Source organism: Pygocentrus nattereri, chromosome 7, assembly GCF_015220715.1.
Source record: "Pygocentrus nattereri isolate fPygNat1 chromosome 7, fPygNat1.pri, whole genome shotgun sequence".
NCBI lineage: Eukaryota > Metazoa > Chordata > Actinopteri > Characiformes > Serrasalmidae > Pygocentrus > Pygocentrus nattereri.
Window position 1 is genome coordinate 496,437 of NC_051217.1, and position 12,510 is coordinate 508,946.

The 12,510-nt window shown below is 45.0% G+C and overlaps 2 protein-coding genes across 3 annotated transcripts in view; one reads left to right on the forward strand and one right to left on the reverse strand.

Moving 5' to 3' along the window:
- The first annotated feature begins 814 nt into the window (after nucleotides 1-814).
- Nucleotides 815-6,813, forward strand: lmo2 (LIM domain only 2 (rhombotin-like 1)). Of its 2 annotated transcripts, none has more exons than XM_037540122.1 (3): nucleotides 815-1,459; nucleotides 3,665-4,040; nucleotides 4,520-6,813. In XM_037540122.1, the coding sequence occupies exons 2-3, from the start codon at nucleotides 3,850-3,852 to the stop codon at nucleotides 4,740-4,742; spliced, it is 414 nt and encodes a 137-aa protein (XP_037396019.1). In that variant the 5' UTR covers nucleotides 815-1,459; nucleotides 3,665-3,849; the 3' UTR covers nucleotides 4,743-6,813. The 2 variants fall into 2 exon arrangements, with proteins under 2 accessions (XP_037396019.1, XP_017572641.1); XM_017717152.2 differs by having other exon boundaries at nucleotides 3,825-4,040.
- Nucleotides 6,814-8,729: 1,916 nt separating this feature from the next.
- Nucleotides 8,730-12,510, reverse strand: part of tspan18b (tetraspanin 18b) — a 36,278-nt gene continuing 32,497 nt past the window's right edge. Inside the window, exons 7-9 of the mRNA XM_017717149.2 lie at nucleotides 11,773-11,946; nucleotides 9,670-9,753; nucleotides 8,730-9,368 (exon numbers count right to left, since the gene is read on the reverse strand). Coding sequence (XP_017572638.1) covers nucleotides 9,321-9,368; nucleotides 9,670-9,753; nucleotides 11,773-11,946 — 306 coding nt within the window. The 3' untranslated portion in view covers nucleotides 8,730-9,320. The remainder of the gene's footprint in view (nucleotides 9,369-9,669; nucleotides 9,754-11,772; nucleotides 11,947-12,510) is intronic.

The window sequence follows — 12,510 nt, forward strand, 5'->3', positions numbered from 1 at the left end:
CTTAGAAATCCACTTAGAAGGTTTGTGTGATTTTACAGGCCAAAATCCATTTTAATTCATTTTTACATTAAACTTTTTCCAACCTTTCTTTATCCTTTGATTAAACAGACTTTTTTTGCTGCTGTGCCTTTAAGATTCATTTATATAAGTGAGCCCAGTCCTGACTGGCTGTTATGTAAGGCAGTGCTCAGCTGGTGTCACTGAATGTAAGTCCATATGTAAATGTGTTGGTTATCAGGACAGTCAGCTTCAATCCACGGATCAGGGAGCGAACGGGATGTTCTGGGACTTTAAACGTGTTCACACACGAGAGTGGATGGTTTTCCACTACAGTCTTTAAATACATGTGTCAACTAAAGACAAGGCCCTCAAACACGAAACAGGTCCACTGACCACAGAACCGAGGTTTTCCAGTGCCCCCTGACCACAGTCACACCACACACACACACACACACACACACACACACACACACACACACACCTTTGCGAACCAGTGGAGTAACCTGAAGAGGAGATTCCACAAGTGAGGCACCCAGAAAGGTCGCCCCAGGTTACTCCTTATGCCTTCACCCACAGCAGAGGAGAAGATGGGTGCTGTGTTGCTGCTCACGCCTCCCAGTGACACCAGTACAGGAAAAACAGAACCTGCTCCTCACAAACTCTTGAAATTCTCAGATGTCCTAAGAAGTTCTGCTTAGTTCAAAGCGAAGCTCAGTCCTTAAACATTTTCAAGTGTCCAAATTCCACCCCCACCCCCCACCTCCACCCCCCACCCCCACCCTGGTTATTTATTACAATGACTGCTTAACTAGCCCACCAGGAGCGCGGTCCAGTCTGAACGCACAGGTCACGCCTCGCCTGATGACTCGTGCTGGCCGCTGCTGCCTGTCTGCCACTGGCTGGGCGCTGTTTCCTCTCATTGTCGAGGAGGTCGTGAGCAGGAAGACGGAAATGAGAGCAGAGAGGCCGGGGGGGCCGGGGGGGCTGGGCTCTGTCACAAAATACCTGCTGTAGCTTCATAAACGCGGAGACGCGCGGCTTTGCCTGCAGCCTTGGCCGCCGACGGACGCGCAGGCGAACCAGAGACCGAGGACTGATCACCGAGCCTAGTGCCAGCTCGACGTGCTGAGGCGGGAGGTTCTCGCTCTAGAGCCGCGGTTCCTCAGTCTGAACGCGGCGCCAGCGGAGATGAATCCCTCGCGAGGCCAGCGAGCGGCCGTGGCCTGCGCCGAGCGACCCTGAGGGCGACAGGTGCGGTTCTCAGCATCGCCCCGCCGCGTTGTTCGGGAGCGCGGTTTGAGCTGGGAGCGCGCAGCAGCGCGGCGACGCGCGCGTTCTCCGAGGAGTCTGAAGGGCGGGCGGCAGATGCGCCGCTGTGCGACTCCTGTTCCAGACGCGCGCTGACGACCTGCGGTAAAATGGCTTCGACAATCGAGAGGAAGACGCTGGAAGCCAGCGAGTGAGTAGCCGCTGTTCTCGTTCGTGTGAGGCGTTTGAGAGCAGTGACGGGGCTTGTACTGCTGTGCTTAACGTGAAGAGATGATGTCGGAGGCCAGACGTCCCTCACAGAGAGAGGACTGACCGTCTGGAGGAGCCAGTGTGGAAGACCATGACCAGGTTCATGACCACGTCCATGGGCAGGTTCATGGGCATGCCCGTGTGTTCTAGCGGCGAACCGCATTAGGACACATTAAAGGGCCAGTCTGCAGGTTTTGATGCATGACTGATGGATAGGTGGGAATAGCGTCCTCTGGCGGTCGAACAGTGGGGGGTTAATGCTAAACGCCTAAAATAAAACGATAAAGTCCACAGAGACTCAAAATGGCCCGCGGGCGTTGTAAATGCAGATAATTAGACCTTAGAAAGAGTTTTATTCACTGCTCGGTCAGGGATCTCTTTGTTTTTCAGTGCTTTGATTTCTGTTTTCCGTTCTTGTAGTTTTGCTGGTGCCGTTCTGGCAGGCAGGGATTCTTCTGGAGTCCCTCTTTAGCTTCTGAACTTCTCCCTTTGGCTTTGCCTCTCCATACTTTAACAGGGACGGGTCAGAGAAGAAGGCGTTCCCCTTTCTATTGGTCAGTTGATTTGGACTGACGGGTCTTGTGAACGTGTAGCCAGTCAGCATGAAGTACCCCCAACATTGTGCGTGTCCGGCGTTATGAGCAGTGTTGGTCAGATTGTTTTAAAGTGTTAATGTAACGCAGTTATGGGTCCCGTGTCGACCTGTCAAAATGATAGAACTTATAATGAGGGTTAACGACCATAAGCTCGGTTGTTTGTGAAGGAACGAGCCGGTTCCACCTTCCAGCTTTCCAGCTGCTATTAAAGCCTCGCGGTGTACTCAGTACCCCAGGGATTGGGCTGGTAATGAAATTAAACTGTGTGAATATCTGATGATGGTTAGCTGTATTAATGTACGGGCAGTGGTTTGGAGCAGTGGCGTTCTGTGTAAGGTCTGTTGCAGTGATGACGAGCCTTTCCGAAGGCCGGGTTCGGCCACCACGAGCCTTTCCGAAGGCCGAGTCCGGCCACCACGAGCCTTTCCGAAGGCCGGGTCCGGTCACGACGAGCCTTTCCGAAGGCCGGGTCCGGTCACCATGAGCCTTTCCGAAGGCCGGGTCCGGTCACGACGAGCCTTTCCGAAGGCCGGGTCCGGCCACCACGAGCCTTTCCGAAGGCCGGGTCCGGCCACCATGAGCCTTTCCGAAGGCCGGTTCCGGCCACCACGAGCCTTTCCGAAGGCCGGGTCTGGCCACCACGAGCCTTTCCGAAGGCCGGTTCCGGCCACCACGAGCCTTTCCGAAGGCCGGGTCCGGCCACCACGAGCCTTTCCGAAGGCCGGGTCCGGTCACCACGAGCCTTTCCGAAGGCCGGGTCCGGCCACCACGAGCCTTTCCGAAGGCCGGGTCCGGTCACGACGAGCCTTTCCGAAGGCCGGGTCCGGCCACCACGAGCCTTTATTTTGTTTGTAATGATTAAACATCTGTTTACACTGATTGAAAAGGCAGTTGGTGCATTTTCCCAATATTTTTACACGGCTTGCAATTCTCATGATCTTGTCATGAAGCGCAGGATTTGCAGACGGGGTGATGCCGGTAAATGCTGTATGGATTATTGGAGAAGTTTTCCAGAGCTCAGCAAGGGTCCAGCCCCCCACTGGCTTCTGGCAGTAATGCAGCATCCTGGCATGTTTCGCTTTGTGAATGGCACCTGCCATCGATAAGTGGTAATTGGTGGCTCTTGCTCACACTGCCCTGTTAGAATCACCTGCCTTAGAGAAACTGTGTGTGCCACCCCAAACTGGCATGGACCAGCAGGTCTTGTGAGTGACGCTTGCAGCACATCATGGCACCACCATTGCCAGTCAGAGCCAGGGAAAAGTGACAGAGGAACGTTCATTTGAAGGCTTTGTGCAGACAGTCCGTCCCTTTGGGTCGCTGGTTGTGCTGTTGCGTGTATGACTCGGTCAAATGAGCTGCTTTAGCCAAAGGCTGTGCAACTGTAGCAGTAAGCCTAGCTTGAATAAATAGACCCGGGCAGGCTTTTGTTGTGGCACAGGAGTTAAGGAGAACGAGTCGTTACAGGTGTAATTACTGAATTGTGATGTCATTCATGCTGAATCTAAATACTGTAAAGACTATTTATCAGTGTGTTTATTAAACAACAGAAGAAACGTGGGCCTGTATGAGGTGTGCTGTCAGATGCCAATCAGGGACTGAACCCCGCAGGAGGCAGACAGACCGACTCCTACCAGGTCCAAGCTCTCTCGTTTTCTTTTTCTCTGCATTTGTAAGAAAAATAAATGGCATTTTTAAATGAATCTACAGGGAACCTGTGGATGAGGTCCTCCAGATGCCTCCATCGCTGCTGACATGCGGTGGTTGTCAGCAAAGCATCGGAGACCGCTTTTTCCTCAAGGCCATAGAGCAGTACTGGCATGAGGACTGTCTGAGCTGTGACCTCTGCGGCTGCCGGCTGGGGGAGGTTGGCCGGAGGCTCTACTACAAACTCGGTAGGAAGCTGTGTCGGAGGGACTACCTCAGGTACGTTTGAAAGACACTCGTTTCTGTAGTAAGAGGGCAGATGAATGATGGTTGTCTACACAATTAGTCAGGTCTGATTTTCTTGCAAGCATAAATTTGAGAACTTGGTCATGTTTCCTTATGTGCACTTTGTCGTTACATAAACATCAAGCGAAACAGTTCACTGTGGAGGAAGCCATCAACTTTCTTAATTATTTTACACATTTTGTACCTTTTTGGGCAGAATTAGAGCTGTGCTGGTATTTGCTGACAATTTAGAATAAAGTGGACAATTTTAAACATTTACTTTATTGTTGTTTTTATTGCCGGACTAAAATGTTTGTGTGTGTAAAATAAAGTTTACTTTTACTTGCAAATAAGGAGGTCAGTTTCACAGAGGCTCACTCCCAGACACTTCATGTAGTTTAGATACAAAGGGAAAGATGTGTCCCTCAGTGAGGAGCGTTACTGATTTACTCAGATCTCTTCTTCTTTCGCAGACTGTTTGGTCAGGACGGGCTCTGTGCTTCCTGTGAGAAGAGGATCCGGGCCTTTGAGATGACGATGCGCGTGCGTGACAAAGTGTACCACCTCGAGTGCTTTAAATGTGCGGCCTGCCAGAAGCACTTCTGTGTTGGAGACCGCTACCTGCTCATCAACTCGGACATTGTCTGTGAGCAGGACATTTTTGAGTGGACCAAACTCAACGGCAACTTGGTCTAGTTTCTTCTAAAGTATCAAAAGGCTGCTGATGCCATGCCATGCCAGTATCAACAGTGACCCCTTTACAATCAGCTAACAGTTCAGTGCATCTCTGCAGCATTGTTGCCTAAAGAGACAGTAGGTGAGGAACACAGCTGCTCTCCAAAATCCAGATCCCTTTTCTCGGCCCACCAGCATTTATCCAGGATTGCTTACAAACTTTTCTAATGGTATCTTTTTTGCATGGAAAAGCAAATGCGAACTTTTTTGATGTATGAAGGCAATAATAGCTGTTTTCATGCCACTTTGGTACATAGTCATAGAAACCGTCTATCTGCACAATAAAACGTGCTGTCTGAATCGCGTATTTGCCGTGGACATATGGATACATTACTTGGTATAAACAGAAGATCACTTCCTTTATTTTTTTCCAATTCCAGTTCTCAAGACAACTTTTCCTATCCCGTCTTTAAGTTGTCTGGACTGGTATTTGGTTGGCATGAATCGCCCAGATCAGTAGGTCATATTAAAATCTATTTTGATAGTCCTTTTAAAATCGGATTGCAGGGAGAACCCCTGTGTGATTCGTAGGCAGTTCTACTGTAAGGACATTTATTGCTTAACAGAACTGGTAAGGATTTTTTTTCCATGACTAACAAAGAACCCAACAAGTTGCTTGTCTGACAGTAAATATTGGCATATAGCTTGTTGGATTTCTATCCATAGGTCTAATCAATGTTGATGCTCTACAAAAAATTCCTCCTGCTGTTCCTAAAATTCAGTGTTGTGAAAAATGTTTGCTTATGCATAATTTTTACACTAAACACTTTCAGATCCTAAATGATGTAAGACAAAGAGAACATGAGGAACGCATTATTCCTTTTCATTTACTGAACGAAATCAGTTTGCAGTACTTGGCTGGGGTCCAGAAGCTTCGGGTTTTTAACCTGGAAATAAAATGATTCAATATTCTGCTCTACTTTTAGGTCACTATTTAGATTTAAGAATCCAAAGATTGTACTGTTTACTCAAATTCTGTTGATGATGCAGTTTGTAATGGACTTTCTATTAAATAAAAATGTAAAATATCCGTTTTCTCTGCCTTTTGGACCCCACTTATTTGGTTAATGTGCAAAATGAACTTAACAGGTTGTGCCACCTTTAGCAGTAATGCTTCTCATGCCTGACGTCTTTCACATTACTGAGGAGGAATTTTTGCGTGCTCTTGCCTAACAGCAGTGATTCACCTGTTTAAGGTCATGACACAGCATCTCAATGAGGTTCAAGTCGGGATTTAGACCAGGCCACTCCAAAACCTGAGTTTTGTTTCTTTGGAGCTGTTCAGACTTACTCTGGTGCTTCGGATCGTTGTCTTGCTGCATAAGCCAGTTGCATTCGGGCTTTAGATCATGGACTGAAGACTGGACGTTCTCCTGCGATAGAGGGCAGCGTAGTTTCATCAATTATGGCAGCTCGCCTAGGATCTGGAGCAAGAAAGCATCCCCACACCGTCACACTGCTGCCGCTGTTTTACTGTTTGTGTGAAACTGATTTCGGAACGCTGTGGTAACGTTATGTTCCATGTAATGTGACCCTTGTATTCCAAAAAGTTACACTTTGAACTAATCAGTCCGCAGGACATTATTCCAAAAAGTGTTTTTTTGGCAAATGTGCGAGGAGCCTTGATGTTTGTTTGTGTGAGTTTTACCTTGTAACTCCTTGGATACCATGGATGCCGTTTTTACCTGGTCTCTTTCTTAGGGTGGCTGTTACTGTCATTGGCTGGAGTCCCAGAACCTCAGAAATGGCTTTGTAACCCTTTCCAAACTGGATATTTTCAGAAATTCCTTTCTCATCTCTTTCTTTTGATTGCAGCATAGTGTGCTACTTCACGTGAATAGAGAATGCTTAAATAGAGTCTAAATAGAGGCTGGCAGTAATCCCAGCCTGGGCATGTCCAGTTTATTTGACCACAATCATTTAGTTACATTTAGTTAATTGGTTGATTGAGTAACTAAAGGTCAATTACTTTTTCACACAAGGCTGGTTAGTTGGTTTTTTTTCCTTCAATAAATAAAATTATTTAATGCTTCATGCTTTCTCAAGTTGCCTGTTTTATATAATGAATTTGGTTTGAAGATCTGAGACGAGCGTCACAAATACGCAAGAACAGAAGAACTCAGCAGGGGGCAAACACTTTCCCAGCACTATAAATAAAAAGCCAATAATAGAATGAGTGCATTAATATGTATCTTTACATATGTTCTAGATCACTAGCACTGTATACAGTCCTGTCTAATCTGATTGATCAAGCGGTCAGCAGTTAAGAAGCTAAATTGGTAGCTTCCCTTAAAGCCAGATATCCCGATCATCTGAAGAGCGGTGTTATTTTATTCTTGAGGCTGAAAAAGGTTTGGATTAATCTCCGTGGACCACCCCACTCACAGCCTGATGTTAAAGCTATTAATGGTCAGAAACGCTGCCTTTCAAATGAAACAAGCTGCACCCTCAGCAGCACCAGGCTGTCACGTTTAGCCTAATAATGCAAACTAACTCACTGCCGCCGTCATTTTTACTGCAGCTTAGGCACTGCCAAGTGTATCAGTCATAACTGGGCAAATCTAACATCTCAGATATTGAGAAATCCTCAAGCAGACCAGCGAGTCCGAAAAACGCACCCGATTACGTTTATCAATACCATCTGAAACAGGAGCGTACAACTCCGGCCCTGGAGGGTCAGCATCCAGCACAATTTGGTGATTTACCTGCTTAAATACAGCAGATTTAACTCCTTTTCGCCAGGTTTAGTGGGGTTGTTTGAGAGGACAGGAGTCGTGCACCTTTCACCTCAAGCCTCCTCCTGACCATCCTTTTGTGTTTCACGTTCTGCAGTCGCACTGAAGAATGACCTTCCTTCCTGGCCACTCCGGTTAGGGAGAGTGACAGTCAACCATCCTCAGTCAGCCATCAATCAACGATGCAGTCAACCATGAAAGCTGTGTTTGGGTGAAACTCTGTGTTTGGGTGAAACTCTGTGTTTGGGTGAAACTCTGTGTTTGGTGTGGTTACCAATGAGTTCGGAGTCTGATGATGCTATGAAGTAGCTTTGCGACGGTGTGATGCGTTAACTATCAATAACGAGCTGCTGTGAGTTTATTCTGCTGACGTTTCTGAGTACATGCGTGTGTTGTAGGTCACCTTATACAGTGCTGTCTAATAATTAGAGCCATGCTAACCTGTAGCAACGACAGCAGACTAATTGAACCTCTATGGCGTGTCTCTGTTAACAATGTACACTTAGGAAAGTGATGCAGTTCAGTTACTTTTTTAAATACGTAACGTCCTCATGAACGACAGTCTTTCCTTTTACTTTCAACACTAGTTGTATCGATGTATTATTTAATTATCGTGGAAATGATGGACAGATTTAGTTATGTACAGAGGAGAAAAACACCAGTTTACACGTCATTTTAATACAGTAATGCTATTTTTACTTTTTTTTCCCATCAGTGTGCCACCCCGATAACATCTCTGGGTGTTACCTGGCCAGCCCATTTTAAAAGTACTGCATGATGCAGTTAAGCAAACAGCAGCCCCCCCATGATCTGCAGCATGTATAAAAATGCTGAACATTTAATCGGCCTTTCAGTTTTGGATTACGGTGGCAGAAGGAAAAGACATTTGAAAGAGGTTCATTATTATTATATGACGAGGACTCCTCAACCGGCGAGAGTTCCAGGCTGAAAACTGAGGCTGAAAATCAAATGCAATGTAAGCAAAAGCAGCAGAGCACCTGTTCTCATGTGACTGAGAAGATCCCTGCAAGACATGACCAGACTGTCCACAGCAAAAGTCTGTTAAGGTGTGCGTACCTAATAAACTGTACTTTTTGCTTTTTGTGCTTTTGAAGTGAACGTGGGGACTGACGTTTGCCTTTTACTGTGTTAGGCTTTTGTACACATCAGACTTGAGTGATTTTGTGAAACTGTTAAAAATGCGATTCTGAAATGCACAAAAATTCTTTAATGGCATTCTCAGCTTTCATACATAAGCATACATAAAAATGAGCTTAAATTACATACAAGCACCGTTACAGTAAACATCACAATAAGAAATGTAAAAAAGCCATGTAGAAAGGGAAGAAGGCAAACACAGACGGGCACCATCACAACAGCAAGAGTTAAAAATGGATGAATAATTACAAAAATGTACAGAACTGGTGTTTTTTTAAGCCAGCATGAGAAGCTGTTCTGGTGGGGGGTGGGGGGGTGGGGATGGTGGGGGTGGGGGTTGATGGGCAGAGTAAGAAATTCTAAAACATGAACGAACACAAATATGTATAAAAACAAGCCCACATCACTTTGTATAAATACTCTTGAGCCAAATCAGTGCAGTGTCGTCGTCCTCTTCTGCTCAGGCTGGTCCTTTTGAACACCTTGTTCATAGAGTGTGTGAACCTCCACATGCAAGTCTACTGAGCTATCTGATATTTTGGTGTGTGTCACCCAGCACCTCAGACGTCCAGCTGTGAAGTACAAGTCTCTGAATGATTTTGTAATCATTCTTTTTTCGTTCCATTTTGAGAAAATCCTTATGCTCTTATTGAATTCCTTTGAACAGACACATGGCGAAGACCATAGCAAACAGCTGTGAAAGGAACGGAGACAAACCTATTAGATGCGTATAAATCACTATATATTGCAGCAGAATCATCTTTAATGATGGAGACATATTAAACTTAATGCTTGACCCATGCAATTCATTTAAGCTGTCCTGACAAAATGAAGCTGTAGTGCTTGCAGGATGTCACCACAAGAGGGCAGCAGTTATTAATCATCAATATCAGAACAGGCTCAGTTCCTTACAGCATCTCATCTTTTCTATAATCTTTGGACAAAACATTTAATTCATTGTTGTCGTTAACAGAGAAAATGTGAAAGAGTTATACCTCAATTGTAAGTAGAACAATAGCCAGGGCACCAGCCACATATATGTACATCTCAAAGTAGTCCACAACTGAGGAATAACAGCCCTGCCAGGTGAAACAGAAACATGAGACAAAAATACCAAAGAATGGAACACACACACACACACACACACACACACACACACACACACACACACACACACACACACATATTTACACATATTCCCTTGACATTGAAAACATGGAAAACCATGAATGGCCATTATAAAAGTCAGAAATGAGCTATAATGCTGTTCCTCTGCTTTAGCTTAAGGCTGTTTGAGGAAAATCACTACTAGAACATAAAACTCATTCACAAATCCTCAATTCGAGGAACAGGGCTTTCTTAGTAAGTAAAGAACAGTTCTAGGCATTACTGTGCTGCTTTTATTGTTTTTGCTACCCAAGTGATCCTCTGACCAAATTATGTCCATACTATCTCATTAGCATTGGGCTATTTTGAAGGGGCAGTGGTAGACACGGCCTTTTTCACCAGTGCCCCCTGGCCACTAAAACCTGCAGAGCCTGTGGCCACTGTGATAGCTAATGTGATGGTGTGGTAACTGGTGGTCACTGGCTGAGGTTCGCAAATGTCACTTTAGGAAATAAGATTGTAAATAAAACCCAGTCTTAAATAAGCTGCGGTTAAGAGAGTCGGTCACTGCAAGAGCTAAAGAGTAACGGCATAACGATAACCACAATAATAACCTATACTGTATGATGTCAGGACTAAAGCAGCGGGGGCACCGATACAACAACGTTTTCAAGAAATATTTTCATTTGATGCCAACAACACCTTCAAAAAAGTTACTGTTACCTGCCCAGAGCGCTTCTGTTTACTGTTTACATCCGTTACCTGCCCAGAGCGCTTCTGTTTACTGTTTACATCCGTTACCTGCCCAGAGCGCTACTGTTTACTGTTTACATCCGTTACCTGCCCAGAGCGCTTCTGTTTACTGTTTACATCCGTTACCTGCCCAGAGCGCTTCTGTTTACTGTTTACATCCGTTACCTGCCCAGAGCGCTTCTGTTTACTGTTTACATCCGTTACCTGCCCAGAGCGCTTCTGTTTACTGTTTACATCCGTTACCTGCCCAGAGCGCTTCTGTTTACTGTTTACATCCGTTACCTGCCCAGAGCGCTACTGTTTACTGTTTACATCCGTTACCTGCCCAGAGCGCTTCTGTTTACTGTTTACATCCGTTACCTGCCCAGAGCGCTTCTGTTTACTGTTTACATCCGTTACCTGCCCAGAGCGCTACTGTTTACTGTTTACATCCGTTACCTGCCCAGAGCGCTTCTGTTTACTGTTTACATCCGTTACCTGCCCAGAGCGCTTCTGTTTACTGTTTACATCCGTTACCTGCCCAGAGCGCTTCTGTTTACTGTTTACATCCGTTACCTGCCCAGAGCGCTACTGTTTACTGTTTACATCCATTACCTGCCCAGAGCGCTTCTGTTTACTGTTTACATCCGTTACCTGCCCAGAGCGCTACTGTTTACTGTTTACATCCGTTACCTGCGACATGCGCTTTATGAACAGCTGCTCTACATACTTGTACATGTAACTTTAATTTTTCTTTCATCTTTGCTCATGAAACTCTTTTTTCCTATTGTTTTTTGTGTTATTCTTCTATTGTCTATTTTTTCTATTTTCTTCTAAGGTTATATTAAGACTATATTTGGTGAATGGAGGAACCTGCTCTGCTGTGCATCTCTTGAATAGTTGCAGTGAAAGGTTTTGAGAAGCACAGGGGACGAGGCACAGGAAAAAAAACAAACCTTTTGCTCATTGCTTAGTTACAGAAGACTAGCATGCTTCTCGTATACGTTCAGCTGATATGGGAATCTATGGTGCTCACTAGAAATTACAATAGACTGTGAGGGTCTGGATTCACAATTTGGAGACTAAAGGAAAAACGGCTGACATACATCATAGTGACATAAACCCAAACTGAGAACCGTTAAAGTCACAGCCGTGGTCTCGAAGTCTTTCTTTTGCCAGGGGAACTGTTCAAATCATCTGTAAATGTGATCCTGAAGTAAACAGTTTATTCTCTGACAGAACGGATATGAGCGTCTGACCTTGTTGTTGCGGTAAAGCATGTTGCCTGCGAGACACTCGTCCTTGTTGCTGAAGCTCAAATCTAGGTGACTGTTCCTACGGCAGCAGGCCTCGGGCACCATATCACTGGGGTTGAGGACACGGAAGAGGCTGCCCTCAAAGTCCTCAGGACTGTTCACACCACAGCAATCAAACTAGACAAAGGATGGAAAACACATTTAGATATGCATTGCTTTACGTTAATATAAATATGGAACAATTACTTTAAAATAAAATCACTGATGATGAATCATTTCTATTTACTGTTTAACTCTATGGGACTGAGAGTGAAGTATAAAAGTCTAATATTATTATAATATTGTTAAATATTATTAACACGCCCTCACCAACTAAGACGTGCAAAGCTCCTGTTAAACTTTGCAGGACATGGAGACGAGGGAACAATGAGGAGCCATAAGGGAGCCTCAGGGAGCTCATCCACTTTGTAATCTATATTTTCTATATAGTTATTTATACTATATTTATTTTTTGAGTCCAAACGTAACACACAGTGGAACACAATGCAACATTTTGAACACCCCCCAAAAAAACAAAAGACATTTTATGGATTTTGTGTAAATATGTCCTCTGCAAGCAACAAAATTAAATATATAATTTCTGTAATTCACAGTGAACAATTTCTGTTTATTTGTGGAGTTTAACGTGTTGAATATAAGTAAAACGTCAAATATCGAATGTGCTATACGCCACGTCTTATG

What these genes read in the sequence shown, in the direction of transcription:
- lmo2 (XM_017717152.2), top strand. Translation starts at nt 1,419, where the DNA reads ATGGCTTCGACAATCGAGAGGAAGACGCTGGAAGCCAGCGA. An exon ending in AAGACGCTGGAAGCCAGCGA is followed by an intron (nt 1,460 to 3,824) that starts GTGAGTAGCCGC and finishes ATGAATCTACAG; the next exon opens with GGAACCTGTGGATGAGGTCC. An exon ending in TGTCGGAGGGACTACCTCAG is followed by an intron (nt 4,041 to 4,519) that starts GTACGTTTGAAA and finishes CTTCTTTCGCAG; the next exon opens with ACTGTTTGGTCAGGACGGGC.